Source organism: Apis mellifera, linkage group LG9 (assembly GCF_003254395.2).
Source record: "Apis mellifera strain DH4 linkage group LG9, Amel_HAv3.1, whole genome shotgun sequence".
In the NCBI taxonomy this organism is placed as follows: domain Eukaryota; kingdom Metazoa; phylum Arthropoda; class Insecta; order Hymenoptera; family Apidae; genus Apis; species Apis mellifera.
This window is the reverse complement of record NC_037646.1, coordinates 4,673,603-4,690,864: the sequence shown is the minus strand read 5'-3', so window position 1 is coordinate 4,690,864 and position 17,262 is coordinate 4,673,603. Positions and strand designations below refer to the sequence as shown.

The 17,262-nt window shown below is 35.1% G+C and overlaps 1 protein-coding gene across 6 annotated transcripts in view; it reads right to left on the bottom strand.

Moving 5' to 3' along the window:
• Positions 1-17,262, bottom strand: part of LOC411345 (neurotrimin) — a 442,810-nt gene that overhangs the window by 228,131 nt on the left and 197,417 nt on the right. Inside the window, exon 1 of one of the 6 annotated variants that reach the window (XM_006559907.3) lies at positions 2,008-2,428. The exons of the other annotated variants lie outside the window; for them this stretch is intronic. Coding sequence (XP_006559970.2) covers positions 2,008-2,011 — 4 coding nt within the window. The 5' untranslated portion in view covers positions 2,012-2,428. Of the gene's footprint in view, positions 1-2,007; positions 2,429-17,262 lie in introns of those variants that run through there. 6 annotated transcript variants of the gene reach the window in all.

Below are 17,262 nucleotides of genomic sequence, written 5' to 3'. Positions count from 1 at the left end.
CTGGTTTCTTCAAGAGTGGGTGGAAGCCCCGAGGAGGAAGCCATCCAGATAAGTAAACGGTCGCGACCGCGTGGCGCAATTCTTTAAACGGTGCAGCTGCGGTACTAGACGAGGGATATTTCTCATGAATGTTTCAAACGAAATTGCGGATCTAACCCCACGGCGGGGCTAAATCATTTGAACCCTCTACCCTACCCCCACCCAACGTTTCCGCTCTCTTTTTGCCATGCCACACCATCTTTTCTCACCATCCATACCACCGTAGGTATTTCTCCTCCCTTCTCGTCCTTTTCTATCTTTTTTCGATCCTGTTCCCCTTCCCTTCCTTTCCTTTTTCATTTTTCGATCATTCAATTATTTGTGCGTTCTTTTCGCCTCTTCATTTCACCATTCTTTCAATTTTCTCGATTCTCGGTATCCACTTTCATTTGTAGAAAGTGATCTAATCTCGCCTTTCCTCGATTTCTCTGTTACATTCCCCTCTCTTTCTACTGTTTCATTCTATTCTTCGTTTACTTCGATTCGTCACTTTTACTCATGAAAGTCTAATCTCTCTTTTCTTCTCCCATTTTACCGATTTTCCGTATCACTTCTATTTGTGGAAGATAGGTTCGATCTCTCTCTCCTTTTTCGACCGGCTGAGGGTATACCAAACTAGGCTCTTCCGGTGCCAACGTGGTTACGAACTATCCACCGGTGCTCTGAATGGGTATCTATAATGCATGGCTCGTCTTATTCGAGATTTTCGATCCCGGACGAGCCTTAGCTTTCACTCCCGTAAACCTCTGGCAAGAAGGAATAATGAATTCTTAAATATTCGCTTAGTCGGGATAGCTGCTGGCCGAGATATTGATCTGTGAAAAAAATATCATTTTGTTTGCGTGTACGGTGTATCCTTTTGCTTATGTATCAGATTTCCACGTGTCTTGAATTTTTGGATCAATTAGTAGATAATTGGAAAGATATGATTGGAAGAACGACGAGATAGAATTAACAAATTAATATCCAAAGGAATTAAGGAGGAAGTAATATAATAATAAAGATGTAGAAGTGTAAAAAACATATAGAAAAAATAAGCATCAATATATGATTTAAATGTTAAATGGAATTGAAATTGAAGAGAGTACGAATAGCATGAAGAGGAATTGAAGGACATATTATAAAATACTTGAAGGAAAGAAATTGAAAGAGACATTATAAATTTCCTGAAGATGCAAAATCTATCTATGATATATTATTTTGTAATAACATTTTACTACATTTACATTTATTTTGAATCATTTTCATATTAAGCATGATACAATATAATTCAATTTCTTCATAAATCAAAAGTAAAATTTCTGATAATAAGTAAGAAAGAAATTAGAATAATAACAGTATTTCACGAAACATTTTGAGATATATTATATATATTTGAACAAGTACTTATTCAAGAAATAGAAATAGAAAGATACAAATAATAAACTATTTGTATCTTTTATTTAATATTACAATTGTTAATTTAGTTTCCAATTTACTCGTCAAATTTATGATATCTCTTTCAAAACTTTATTATGATTCCGAACATCTGAAAAAATAATAATTAAAGAAATTTATCATGTTATTCTCTTTTATTACGTTAACCCATTCATAAATATTGATGTTTCATTCAATATAATCTATTTATGAAAGAAAAATGAATAAAAAAGATACATAAATATAGAAGGTTAATAGTACCATGTACATTTATAAGCTATACATAATTGATAATTTTCCAATGTTATCGATTAAAAGAAATAGTCTTCTAACTTTTTAAATATATTGTTTAAAACAAAAATGTTCTTTTCATATCATTTCTATCTTACAAGATAGAAACAGTAGATAGATATATAATAGATTAAATATAATGATAGTTCAAACATAACCTCATAATCTGACAGCTAATATGATAATATAATATAATATACATAATATAGTATAATATCAGCCATTATAGAAATAAAAGAATTAATATTTCAATTCACTCACCCATGCATTCAATTCATTTACTCATGCATACTTGCTCAAAATATCTTTGAAATGTCCTGTTTACAATCCTTCTCTATCTCTCTTTCACCAAATTATAATGCACTATTATTATTCTCGAGGTGTAAAGTTACGAAGCCCTGTCGACGCGATAAACTCTAATAAAGTAGCCGATTGGAAGGTTAATATTTCATAATGGAACGATAAATTAATCGGTGGTTGCACACGCCAGAGTCACATGTAATTGTACATGATGCACACTGATTGTAGTAGGTGCCCATCTATATACTGGTGTAATTTGAATCGCTTATAACCGTTAATGCCGCTCGTTTCACTACGTTTCACTGTTATAAACACCAATTTCGTCTACAGGTCACCATTTTGAATTGTGCACTAAATCCGCGAAGTTCTCATCGACGTGACGCCATGAGTGGTGGCGCTGATTATCGATATATTCGAGTTGTCTATCGCGAGCAGTTTCGATTGTAATGGCGCATTTTTTAAAAAGAATACAAATGAAAAAATAAGAAATTTATATTGAAAAGTAAATAATTATTATATATTTATATATAATATATATTATATATAATATTAATACATATTTATATATAATATATATTATATATAATATTAATATATATTATATATTTATATATAATAATTATATATTTATATTGTTTATTCCACGAATAAATACAAATCTTCATTACTGTTAATGATATTAATATTGACCCTTCTCTTATAAAATATATGTTTTATAAATTGTACATAATTTCTAATTTTAGAATAATTCAAGAACATTGTATTTATTTCTAATTATTTAAAAATTTAAAAAGTTTAAATATATTAGATGATAAATTACTATTGTTCATTATCAATATTTCTCATTTCTCATCGACGCAATTATTTGCTATTCTACTATCAATTTCCAAAAAATTCGCAAAACTTTTTTATGAAATAATTTGAAACATTTATTAGAAAATAAATAGAACATAATTATTTTTTAATTGACAAATTTAAATACCTTTTCTATAATTGATATTATTTTATTAGATCATAACTTACAAGGACTTGAACATTCAGAATATTCCCTTTTCTCTTCAATACAAATAACTGTGTCAGAAACTCGAAAGTTTCTTAATCAAAATAGAAATTAATTTATGTTAATTAAATGTTTGAAGAATATTCCATGTAAATATTGTAGACTAAAGTTTTATTCGTTTCGTATTGATGAAAATCATTTTTATTTCTTTTTATTTTATTTAAAAAAATAAAGTTACAGAAACTTATATTGTGAGTGAATCGATCAATTCTCAGATTTAATCATTCGACTTCAAGATTAGTTATCACCTGTCAATAATCATCTAAATGTCAAACACTTGAGGCGCAATTAAGCTTTCAGCATTAGTCAATAGAAGAGCAGTTAATCAACCTTAAGAGTAATTAACCTCCAGGTCAATATCATGGACTATCGTCAGGTAATTAATGACAGCCATCTGTCTCAAACTTACTTGCTTAATGATTATCTACTTATGAACTATTTATTTATTAGATAAATGTTTTAATTAATAACTGCTTTGCAAAATTTTCAGTATTTTATAATTATTTAAATTGTATTATATCCTTCTTTTATTTTTTAATATTTATGTTGTTATTATTATAGGAATATTTATTATAAAAAAAACAAATGTTTGTTAAATTGATTAAATTTTAACATATATAAAAAAAGAGAGAAAGAATACTCAGTATATTTTGATATTAATAAAGTAAAAGAGATATCAATTTTTTCAAAGATACAATGTAAAATATATACTTGAAAATTATAACTTGAAAATGTTAGCTTTCCAAATTTGCTTAAAATCCTTTCTCTATTATACAAACTTGCAAAATTTATCTCACCAATTTCTTTCCAATCTGTTTAAATTCAGACCCCAATTAGGGCTTCACGCCTGAGTTAAATCCGGGGTTAGGTTGCAAGCGCGAAAGAAGTAACTGCAATTACATTTTTTCTTCAAGGATTTTAAATTCCAAAACCAGCTAAATGTGCTTTCCAAAATTCACATGAATTCGTCTCATTTTCTTTTTTCCTCCCCCATGAATTTAAAATTAATCCTTATAGTATCGAGTATAAAATTATATCGTATCTCAATAATCGTTACATATACCTTCAAAACTAATTGATCACCATCCATATACACAATACATAACAAACATCATAATTTCCTAAGATTCACAAAAATTCCTACTACTTTCTCCGTTATTTTAAAAGAAAAAAAATTGACGAAATATCTTCTCCAAAGTCTTTGTCGATTGATGAACGAGTGATCGCCTCGGTTCGATGACTCGATACTCCCGCGTAAAGACGATATGCAGGCTCAAAATATCAAAATCAATTTGCGCGGAACAATAGTTGATAACGTGGAAGTTAATCGCGGCCAAAATTTATCGGAATGCTCGGCGGTTAGTGGCGCGTGCACGCGCTAAACATGGCGCGCGTTTATGACGCGCCGGTGAAATTAAACAACCGCGGATTCGTTAATTAGAGAGGGAGTCGGTTAAATAATGCAGGCCCGAGAGACAGGCCGGACGTGGAAATCCGGACAACCGTCGGCTCGGCGGTGTAACGTATAGGGTTAATCTGGAAAAGGTTTTCAACGAAACGAGCCGACATGGATTTAAGCGGAGGGCTTATTCTATCGAGGAATTGTTTTAAATTTCGTTCGAAATTTATTTTTATTCGAGAATCGTTTCTGCAAATTGATCTATAAATTATAATTCAATGAAATGTCTTAACTTTAATACATTAGTCTATAATGTAAAAATTTTAACTTGTTAATTCATGGAATTTATTATAAGTGGGTAGAGACATTGCGAAAGAGACGATCGGTGTTAATATTTTATCAGATTTAAAGGGAAAAATATGTGTTGAAATAATTAATATTCAACCGTTTCAGAGAGATTCGACTGTATTTTATGTATAATATTAAAATTCTTTTCCCGTGTATATCATCAAAATTAAAAAGCTTTCTAAAAAAAAAAAAAAAAAAGTACCACACTTCTTTCATTAAATCTCCATTTTACGAAATACGAGGATTGTCGTTATCTTTTTATCGTTATTTAAAAAACTAAAAATCAAAACATTATCACGCTTTACGTCCTCCTCAAATCCTTCCCTTTAAAAAGCTTTTAAAGTTTTCAAGCTTCTTTAAATTTTCCAAAATTCAACAGACGATAAAAGGACGATAATTGTCATTAACGGTTGTTTTTTTTTTTTGCCACATTTTTTGCAAAAATCTCGGCAAACGTCCGTAACATTTCCATCACGCTCTTCTTATTCGTGCCGGATTAAAGCGACGGATCGCGGCAACGGGGTTATATTTATGGAAAGAGGAAGAAAGAGGAAGATCCCCTCCAAATGAGAGAAGCTGGTACGCGAAAAAGAAAACATCGACGACGTTTTCCAGCGGTGGCGAGCGGCAGCTGTTCCCTTAACGAACGTTAAGCTAAGTAAAAGCGTTAACCCGCTGGTTCGAAGGAAAAACCGCGTGCGAACCGGCCACAGCTGCACCCCGGGTCGCGGTACTTTGGCTAACTTTTCCGCTAATGCTCATCCCCTCGGCAAACGTGGAGGGGGGCAAGCGTGGCGTAAGAGAAACGACCGGACCAAGAATTCCATTAAAATACATTAGATTCTGGGACGGGGACGGCACGTCTCTTAATGGAGTTTCTGTTCACGGTGATCCGTGTCGCCAAAAACCTGTCGAATGGATCACGAGATAAATTGGAAACTCATCAGGCATCGGTTGGCCGCGGAATGTTCGAACTTACTTTGTACAGTTTCGCCAAGGAAAGAGGAAATCTGGGCTATCCACGGGAGGGTGGAAGGAGAATCTTCGATGCGGACGTTGTTGTTTAAACTAAGATTTCGAGAAGAAGCGTAACCTTTCGACCATTTAAATTTACCTTCTACGATTCTAATCCTTTTTTTTCCGCCTTGTCTATATTTTTACAATTAATCTTCGATGATTGAAATATTATATTTGCCGTACAAACGTGACGGCAGGTCGAGCAAGACGATGGCAAATAAAACATTCATTCGATATCCATAATTCATAAAGCTCGAGATTTAATCTCTCGAATCGAGAAGCTATCTTAAACATCCCTCTTGAGAAAGGTCCAATTCTCGGCTCGCGAAGTTTCAAACATAAAGGATTTCCATTACATTTGCAATATTTAAAATACCGAATACATTCCCAACTTCGAAATATAATTATTTCAAACACAACGGCTTGAATTTTTGTCCAGCTCGATGCCTGCTTACCGAAATCACTCTTTCTCTCGCGTTAAAGAAAAAAAAAAACCCCTTTCTTCAAGTATTTCAGCCTCGAAACTTATGATAAAACGTAAAAATACTGAGAACTGCTCGAGATTTATTCAAAACCAAAGTAGCAGTAATAAATGGAAGAAAGAACATTTCTGTAGTGAGTAGGTATTGCGTTCTCAGCAGGTTAAACGTGCTCAATTTGCACGAACAACCCCCGTTAGTTTACGCCTAGTCAACTCTCGATGATCACGAACGCTCGTAGCGGTTGTTCCTGCAAACAACGGCAAGAGAGAAAGAGAGAGGAGAGAGAGAGAGGGAGAGAAAGCATTGAGAATAATATCTCTTTTTGCCGTGGTTCGGAAAACGAAGCACGACAACATCGATACCGGATATTTCACCAAAGTAAAGGCGCAGAATAATTTAATGACAATTGCTGTGATGCCAGACGATCTGGAAGAATCGAATATCTTTTCTGTTCTCAACGGTTGAATCGCTCGACCACAAAATGAAGCGGAGAGAAGCGGAACAGAGCAACTGCTTTATTTCTAAACACGATCATCGTTTATGCCGCCGATATAACGCGGCGATACCGTGTATAGCCTTTTGATACTTGAGCGGAAACAATTTTGGCGTTTCAACCGTTAAACGTGAACGCGATCGACGTTGTACCGAGTTGATTAACAGACTCGCCTCTGTTCTTCGTTTCCCACGATTGTTCCTTGTTTCGGAATCTTGATAAAGTTAACAGCTTCGTTCTTCTCGAAATTATTCTATAATTATGCAGACTAGATAATCATCATCAAATCAGTTGAGGAAGAAAATTTATAGAATTGATATATTTACATGTAAATAAATAATGCATAATATTACAAACCTAACAGTACAATTGAAATATATATTATATGAAAAAAATTATATCGCGATACATTTATATAAATAATTGACATATTTAATATATATTTAACACATTTGAATTAATCAACACAATAATATATCTAATATAAAACAATTTATAGAGTTACAATTTATAAAATTAATATGTATTTTGCGCGGGTAGATATACAAGTCGACTAATGAGCCGTGGAGGAGCAAGAGGCGCGCGATCTTTGGTACGTTGGATACACAAGACACCTAGCCAAATCCACAAGATTAAATCAACGATTGTATTTCCGCAGACGTGACTTGTACGGGACTTGTTGAAGGAGATGTGTACGTATACGTATATACACGCAGGGTGCAACAAGGGGCACGACTTATCCGAGCACGACCCCGGCCAGGTCCTATGACCATGTTAAACAAGTCGTGCTCAATTTGCACGTGCAACCCCAGGAGTTTACACTGGTTGAACCCTTGACGATAATGCGCTTCCACAAGGTTGGAAGGGGGGCCTCGTCGAGCGGACAGGCTGAAAAATTTTTTTCTTAACTTGCACCCATTATTGCCAGGCAACTTTAGAATTGATGGAGCAAAGCGTAGGAAATATATACGAGTTCGTGAAGTAGTTCGTAATAAATTGGGGAGGGGAAGAATTTAAATTCAATCGGATTTCTTGGATTAATAGGGATGATAAGATATGGAGGGAATAAAAATTCTGAATTCGAGGGAAATTATTATTTGGGATATTTTTAGAATTGTTATCATATTCCAGAAGACAGTTCTGGAAGTGTCTTCAACGAGAGAATAAGATAGATCGAAGGAAAGTCGAGGGATTTTTTTATCGAATTTCGTTTCCTTGGAAACGTATATTTGCACGAATATAAAAATAATCCTTCGAGCGAATGCTTTTTTCCTTTTCTTCTTTATGCATACACATTCTTTCGAGCATTTAAATAGAATGACGAAATGCGAAACAAAATTCAAGCGTGCAACCATTATGCGACGAGCGTATATATAAAGTGTTCGGGCTGCCAGGTTTTTTTTAAACTCGGTTGATGCAAATAATCTGGAAAGCTGAACTATACTCGTGCACGTTCAAATGCTTAATTTTCCAAACTTTTTCGTTTTCGCGTTTCGTGCATCGTATTTTTCATCGTCGAGAAACGAGAAAGAAATATCCGTAGGGGAGGGATGTATTATTTTAAATTTCAAATGTTATGCGCCCTTGTTTCGAAATGATGAACTTAACTCAGATTTGCATAAATTATTATTATTATTATTTCTTTTTTCGAGAAACGAAATTCTACAATTTATATTACACTAGCTACAAACGTTCAAAAATTATAAAAATGATTCAAATAACATATATCCTTATCGATATTACAATAAAAGAGAAAATATGGAAAAATTTATCAATACCATATCACAAAATTAAATCCTTTCCCTCCGTAAATACATATCTTCCTCCATTACAAAAATCAACCCTATCGAATTCCACCAACCAAAGGAACATCATATTCGTTCGAACAGAATGCCAAAAATATGTATCCTTCCCTCCCTCCACCCATTAAAAGAGAGAAAACATTTCGAAAAACGTGGTCGAAACGTCGGGAAGAAATACGATCCCTGGAAAAGATTTCTCCTCTAATCATAATATTTACTCCCCCCCCAGAAACAAACATCTCCGCCCCGGTCATCAATCCCGAGGCAAGGATGGCACGGGGTGTCCCCGTTTAACTTGACCATACCACTCCCCTCCCTCCCTTCCTCTCGTCACAAAGACTTATGTGGCACGATCAAACGGAGACACGCACAATCGTTGGCGTGTCAACCGAAGCCAGGGACTCGATTGCTCGGAATCGAGCTGTTACGGTCCCCACATTTCGATTCCGCATAATTCCCGAGATACTTTTTTAAGGATAGGGGAGAATGGGAGGGGAGAAAGAGAGAGAGGAGAGGGGATTGTTCACCGTGATTCGCAAAATCGAATCTTCTCTTCCCATCCACTCCTTTTCTCCCGTCCCGTGGCAAGAATTCGAGGCAATTCGGTCATCGTTGGGGAAGCAAGCGAGCGGAGCAAGCATAAAAGATTCCTTCGAGGATCTGAGTAGATTAAATCGGCGCGGCAATCGTGTTTGCGTGAACGTGACTGCGGATCATCAGTTAGCCAGCCCGAGGCCAAGCTCTTGGGTATCTCGAGGATCGTTCGATATAGTATATATATATATATATATATATATATATATATATATATATATATACATCCCTCTAAATAAATAGCCAGCTTTGGGTCACGGCCATTAAACGAATTAGCCGCGTTTGATTTTATTGGTTTGACCCTTCCCCTGACCAAATCGATCTATACCATTTTCCACCTTCCGCGCGTCGTTCCCCGCTCCGTCCATCCCCTCTCCCCCCTCCTCTCCATCGTTCCTTCACGTTTTTCACGAAGGGGGAGGGGGAGGATACCGGGACGAGGAAGATAAAAAGCGCGGAGACGTTGATTCAGGGCTTTTCTTCCCGATAGACAAATCAATCGGGTTATTAATGCCGGCCCGATTGCCGCGCGATCGTTCAACCGGCTACTATGGGATCTATCGAGTGATTGGAATAATTTACCGACGCTATTAACTCTTCGATTCCCTCCTCGTTGTAATGCGGCGGAATGCGTATCCTTCGATCGATCGCCGATTTGTCTTGGATGCAGCTGCCCCGACTTTATCGTTCGAGGTAATGTTTTTTTTATTTTTTGTTATTTAAATTAGGCGAGGTTTCGTGGGAAGGGAAATTTATTTTCACTTTTGGAATATTTATTCTTTGATTCTCTTCGTCTCCTCTTTTTTTTTTTTTTATTGGAAGAATTATCAGAACGAAAGATTAGGTGGATTAATAAATGTATATTATGGTAAAAGACGCGCAATTATTTAACCACCATTCCTCCAGACATTAGAGAAAATGGGATTAAAGCTTAAGCAGACTTTACATGGCGGAGATTCCAGCTTAGAAAATTTCAGCGCGTGACCTAGTTGCTATATCCCCGCCGCTCATGAATAGAAACGTTTTCTTCGTTTTTCGATGAAATTGAGTGAAAATGATCGATGCCTGTGGCCCAATTACTCAATTCTTCGTTTCCCCAATTGCTACGAGCAATTTATTAAGATTAACGAGCCTATAATTCACTCCGCGAATCGCAAGAGTCACCTGAAACACGGAAATCTTTACGATCGTTGCTGAATTTTCATTCGATCGAGAAAATGTTATACGAGTCCAAAATCTTCTGTATGATAAAAGCAAGTACTTAAAAATTTGTTAAAGTCAAAAAAATAAATAATTCTTTCTTTTTTTTATTCTAAACTTCGATATCGAATTTTCCAAACGATCCCAAATTTTTAAAAATCAAATTACTCGAGGATATTCATTGTTGGAAAAATCAATGAGAGAGAATATCTGGAGGAAGATAGGATCGAATTCTAGTTCCAAAGATTAGTATTACTTTCCAATTTTTCCTTGGATTTCGATATCGAGTTTTCCAAACAATTCAATATTCAATATTCATTTTCTTCGCGGAGTGAAACGCGCGTGAACAAAAGATTTTTCTTTTTTTTTTTTATCGGGCGGTAAACAAATTGCGGTAGGAGAAAACGTGATACGAGTAAAAAAGTTTCGCGGACGATATACATCTATTCCTCTCTCGATAATAGCAATCCAGGTATTACAGTGGACGCATTGTTTTAACGCATCGGTAAAATGTTTACTCGTGAAATTTGTTACGACTCGATAATTTGAACGGATCGGACCGTTTTCAGGAAATTTTGATTACGTCGATAGTGTAAATCCAACGGAACAAATAGCTCACTGGCGATGATTCCGTTCAAATTACTCTTGAAAATTCGCAGAGAGAATTTCAACGCGTATCACTTACGTATATATTTTGTTTTTAAATCATTTTTTTCTTCTTTGCGTTACCCGATACGATACGAATAAATAAATGTTTATATATAATCACAAGTATCGTTGTGAGGAGAGGGTTTAATTCCAAATATATCCTTATCGAAAACGCGATTGAATTTCCGTTAAAGTCAATTTGAAGTGAACTTCTCGTAACGTAAACATGCAATAATATATATAATTGGTGATTGATCGTATACCGATCGTATATGTATTTAAACTACGAATATAATAATACCGTATCGAAATAATTTTAGAAAATTACCAAATTTATATCGTATTCCAATATCTGAAAAGATTTCAAAATTAATTTATTGTACGCAACATTTCCTTTTCGATTCTAAATAACCCTTTTTCCAATCACTTCAATCGATTCAATCATCTCTCCTCCCCCCCGTCAGATCATCGTCATCTCCCAAGAACGGACGGAAGCCCTGCATTCTATCGCGTGATCGTGGAATGGTAACGGAATCGATAAAAGATAGCTGTCAGGACGGTTTAACGCTAATTGGAATCATCGAACGAAATTCCTCTCGCCTTTGTTCCTCGCCCCTTCCCTCAAAAGAATGCCCCTTCCCCCGTTCGTTCTCGATAAAAGTGGAAAGGGGCCGGACAAGTGGGAGTGGAAGAAGACGGCGAAAAAGGCGGTTCTCATTAAAAAAGTTCGTTTCCTCATTAAAGGGGGATGTAACTCGTTTAGAAAAGTTGGAATTGTTGCCGAGAATTGTTCCTCGTGGCATGCGATTTTCAGTGGACCAGGCATCGAGCTAGGATCGAAGGGATCGAAGGGGGTTCCGGTATTTCTCGAGTATGAAGGGCCGTCCCTCGAGGGTATCGACGAGGAAAGGGGGAGGGGATAGAGGATAGATGGCCAGCTTCTTCGGGAAGAGCTGTTGGATTGCCTTTAACAGTGGCATCTTTTATTCATTGTGGAGGGTCTCGGTGCGCGGCTTGACGACTGCGTGAGCAGAGTTTATACACGCCCTAGTTAAACTTCTAACAGCCTGCGGTCTGACAATCGATCTGTTGGATCCTTCCTCTCTCTCTCCCTCTTCCTCCCCTCCATTTCGAGCGGCCAGAGGCGCGAGAAAAAGAAAACCATCCTCCTTTGTTAAGGAGCACGTCATTATCGCGTGGTCGGTTCGTCGTGGGACAGAGTCATCTCGTCCAGGAAAACACGTTCGGGAAGACAGGAGACCAAAAATTATTAGACGGGCTTCGTGAAATGTTTTCAGATGGAGGAAGATATATATATATATATATATATATATATATATATGTAGGTTGATGCTTTATTGGCTTCCAGCGTTATTTGCGGTCTCGGGTTGGTGTCAAGTTTCTTGGTGGAATTAATTTCTCGCCGATTTTCTCCTTTTTGTTAATTCTCCTTCTTGTTATTTTCTTCTTCGTCCTTTATTTTCGCCCTTTCAGAGCTATTTTTTTAATTCTAATTCCAATATACGGATAATTAGGTTAGATTTAGATCCGAGTTAATGAATTTAATTTCAAGTCTAAATTCAATCATGTAAGGAAATAAGAATCTGGATTTAAATTTAAATTTCGATGTTAGAATAATTCAGATTCAAGTTTGGGTTTGGATTATTTGGAGTATACTCATTCGATGACAAGAAAATTGCAATGAAAATGTCAGTATAGTCGATGTACGAATGAATAGAATTGTTTCTTAAAGTAAAATCGTAAATAAAACATAGACGGAGATCAAATGGAGATTAAGTAAATTAAATGCCTTGTCTGTACTTTGAAGTTGATCGTGTTTGCATTTTGTATGTAGATATGGAAAGCAGTTTAGAATTATTCTGCAAGACGCGTTAAAATCGACTGAGAAATTAAGAAGGAAACAAGTCCATAATGTTTAAACGTTTAATCGAAACTTTTTAATGATACTATTTTGTATGAATAAATGAAAAAGTGAAAAAGAGTAGGAGTTTTTTTTTTTGTAAATATAAATACAAATTTCAAAAGATCTATACTATTTTTATAAATAATTGGTAATTTATTTAATTAAAGAAAAATTATAAAAAAAAAACTTTTAATCTCTAGTTTAGTAATTTCATTATTAAAAATTTAATTTTCAATTATATTTCTAGCTTAATAAATTTTCTTTTTTTAGAAAATTGTCGCGATAGCATAGGAATGAACTTTGACAAACATTAAATTACATTTTTGTACGTACATTTCACTTTATATGCCGTGAAGTCTGTGACAAGAAGAATTCCAACTTTTGTGCAGTTAATTACTCGCCTTAATGCTATTCTGAAATCGCTTGTGAACAGAATAAATGTTCTTTTCTTTTATTTCCTTACAATTTTTTGAGTTATAAAGAACTCTCTTCTCTTTATAAATACAATAATAATAAGAACTCGATCTAGTTTTTATTTAATATTATTTTCAATGAAAATAACATTATATTATTATAATCAATGATATCGTACACATGAAGAAAGATTAGAATGTCTTGACGAGCTGATCCAAGGATCTTTTCGATTTTCCCGGACAAGGATCCATCTTACGCTTAAACGACTGTATTTCTTTGGAACGACTTTAAGTTGCCTACAAGATCGAATCCCCTTAACCTGAATATTGTAAGACCCTGTCGAGAATCTCATCGATATTCACTCAGTTTGTAGAATATTAAAATGCCGTTTACGATGCCCCCAAGTGTCAGCTCTCTTGTGTTTCGATTTCCCTTCGTTTCAATTCGTCGTGCTTTGTAATGTTCAATCATTTTTTGGCGAGACAAATAGCGCTTTCATCAGGAAAAAAATTTGAAAAACGTGATTTCAAAGAATGTCGAAATTAAATAAAATTGTAATTGTTAATTAGCAAGTTAAAATTTTTACAAAATTTAAATAAAGATTCTCTCTATATATAAGTATTTTCTTATGTTAATGTATTATAAGAATAATAGATATATATAATTTCATTTCATCATTTTATGATTTATATTTATATATCTTTATATTTTAATTATTCAGCTCTAATATATTTTGAGCCACATCAAAATTTCTAATCACTTGCATTTAAAATATTATCGAATTTCTTATTCGATGTATCTCACGATATACATTTACATTTTAACGATATAATAATTCTTGGAACATCGTCGATTTCATTTCGAATATCCCGAAACAAACAATGCATAATCAACTATGCATAGCATATCATCTCGGTTTGAAATCGAATTACAAAAATAAGGGAACAAATAAAAAAAAAAAAGAAAATAATAAAGAAAAAATGGAGGAAAGGGGGGAAAGATATCAGGCCGACCTAGATACATCCCAAGTTTCCTCGTTTCAATTTGAAAACCGTACAATTCATCCGCGTTACACAAAACTATTCCAACTCGTTTGCTCGGAAACGCAACTTACATCCAACAACATTCAAGAATTATAAAAGCGGGGGAGATGGATAGAAGCGAGAAAGAAGAGGAGGAGAAAAGGAGAAGGAGGATTCGATGTTCCGACAGCTCCATAAGGATCTATGCTTTCAATGCAAATCACATCTTAATAAATGCAGATCGATGTTTCCTTCGACGAGAAAAGAATACCGAAAAGAGGGATGGAAAAGAATGGCGAGGGATGGATGGAGGAAGCGAGGCGGAACGGACAGAAAGAGGGAGAGGAGAATGGAATGTAAGTGTGTGCTTAAGTCGTACCACACCTTAATGGGCCCCAGCAGGGAATGGAAACAAGGGGAGTTTAATTGCAGAAAAAAGGAAACGCAATCGGTACCACGCCTTGCTTTCCGTCGCGCACGGAACGTCGACTTCCTGCAAAAAAAAAGGAATTTCCTCGGCTATTGCCAAGACGTCGCTAATTCGACCTTATGTTTTTTAAAAATGTTCCTCATCGGCGCATTAATCACCTCGCTTGTGCCGAGAAAAAAATTTCGAAACAGAAGGATCCGCGATCAAAAGGAGGCAGTTTGTTGAAAAGAGAAGAGACTTTCGTTAAAATAAACTTTGCACGAGGATTTCGTTGTACAATGACTTTTTTAATAGTTTTCTATTTTTCAAATATTGTTAAGGAAAAATGACTTTTTTTAAGATTTAAAATGTGGATAGTGTAAAATTCTAGTTTAATTTTTGTTTATTGATCGTGATCTTTTTTGTTGGATTTTATGCTCCAAGAGATTTTTATCTGTTGAATTCAAGATTTTAATTGACATAATTGGTATAAATATGTGGATGGAATATATCTTAATAAAAAATTAATTGTTGTTTAATATCTTTTCAAAGATGAAAAAATTAAAAATCGAAACAAATTTTGCAAATTTTTTAATCATCTTATAAAGGATATAACAAATAATTTCATCTGTAAATTAATTGACAAGAGAAACATTGAAATTTTCGTGATTATAATAGTCTCCTTCATTGGATATATCGAAAAGATGAAAACGTTAACGAGAAACTCTGAGACATCGTCTGAATTTTACATATATCCCCTACAAGCTCGCTACAGGGCACGAGCAAGTATATACCATGAAGGAACATTGTCTTAAGTTTCAGTTTGACGTTCCCTTGTAAGTTTATGATACGTCAATCGCTATTGAGAAGCGGAATAGACTTTCAACTCTCAAAGCCTCCGAATCTTCAACTCTTATATATTCATGTAGATATAAGTGAGTAACGAATACGAATATATTGTGAGGCGAATTGTACGAAATTTCTAAGTTTAACCGTCTAATTTTTATCATCTTATTCTATCTTTATTTCAAAAAAATAACATTACCTTATGCTGTATTCAATTATTCATATAACACGAATAAGATAATTCAAATTATCTTATTTATCCAAGTCCAAACATTAATTCAACTTACTTATTGTTAATATAAAATATTTCAATTTGAATTTCTATTTTTTTCCCAATAAAATATATTAATCCAAGCTAGATAACTCATACGAATACAAATTTAAGTTAAATAAGCAATTACATAAACAATCGATCCTTAAAATACAAAAATTCACACAGTTTCATAAAGAAACACACTTTCTCTTAATCTATCAACATTCTAAATCATGATAAAATATATAATAATATATAAAAACAACAATACCACTTAAATCAACAGGAGGAAAGCTCAGTTCGAGCGATTCCCTATCAACTCCCTTCATCTTCGAGTTGAAGAAAATCTCCTGTCTTCGAAGGAGATTCACGTGGAATTAGCGACACAGTTCGTGTAGGCACCGCGACAAATGAGCATCCCTCCGTATCGATACAACTGGCGGGTACCTTGTTAGCGTTCCCAACCTGTTCGTCCCAGCGGAATTGCGTGCGCTGTCTCGATAACGCTCGCCGGTAGGCGCTGACGGTATAAATATCTAGAGACTACAAGGGGCAGCGAGGGATAGTTTTTCATGGAAAAGAAAGAAAGGAAAAAAATAAAGAAAGAAAGAAAGTAAACTCGAAGAAAGTCCTCGAGTGAGTGTTCTGTGTGCGCGGAGGGATCCGTCCGCTTGGTTTTCTCGCGAGCGAGCGTAGCGAACCGAGCGGAGTCACGCGATTCACGTCACCGTACCGCCTGGGGCCAGCCTATTTCGCATTTTACGTCGAGCCAACGCCGGTGCCGGCCTGTTCGCGCTCTTGAAACGCGAACTTGGCTGTAAACATGGCTAACAATAAGGGCAAGAAGAGAGAAAGAGAGGACAGGTCTCTTTATTTTATACCAGTTTCTTATTATTATTTTTTTAATTTTATTTTATTCGATTGAATGAAGTATTTGGCTTTTCAATGAAGTTGAAATGAGATTATTTTTATTCGGGAAAATTGTATTAAATTTATCCATTAATATTATAGATATAATAAATAAAATACGATTTTTATTATATTCGTAAACGTTGCATTAATCCAAGGAACACGGCATACATTTCAAGATCGTATCGAAGGGTAAGCCTGATTACACCAATGTAATTTCCAACTATGGCAAAGCCGATCCGGAATCTCTCGTCTTGAATTTCCACCGAGATTGGGCCCGCATACACACTGTCTCTAATCCACGCAACCCTCAGCTTCTTACCTCGCAAAGGATAGGGAACGAGAAGGGTGAGCACGTCGATAAGCGACACAGGAATAATACAACAATCGGATGTT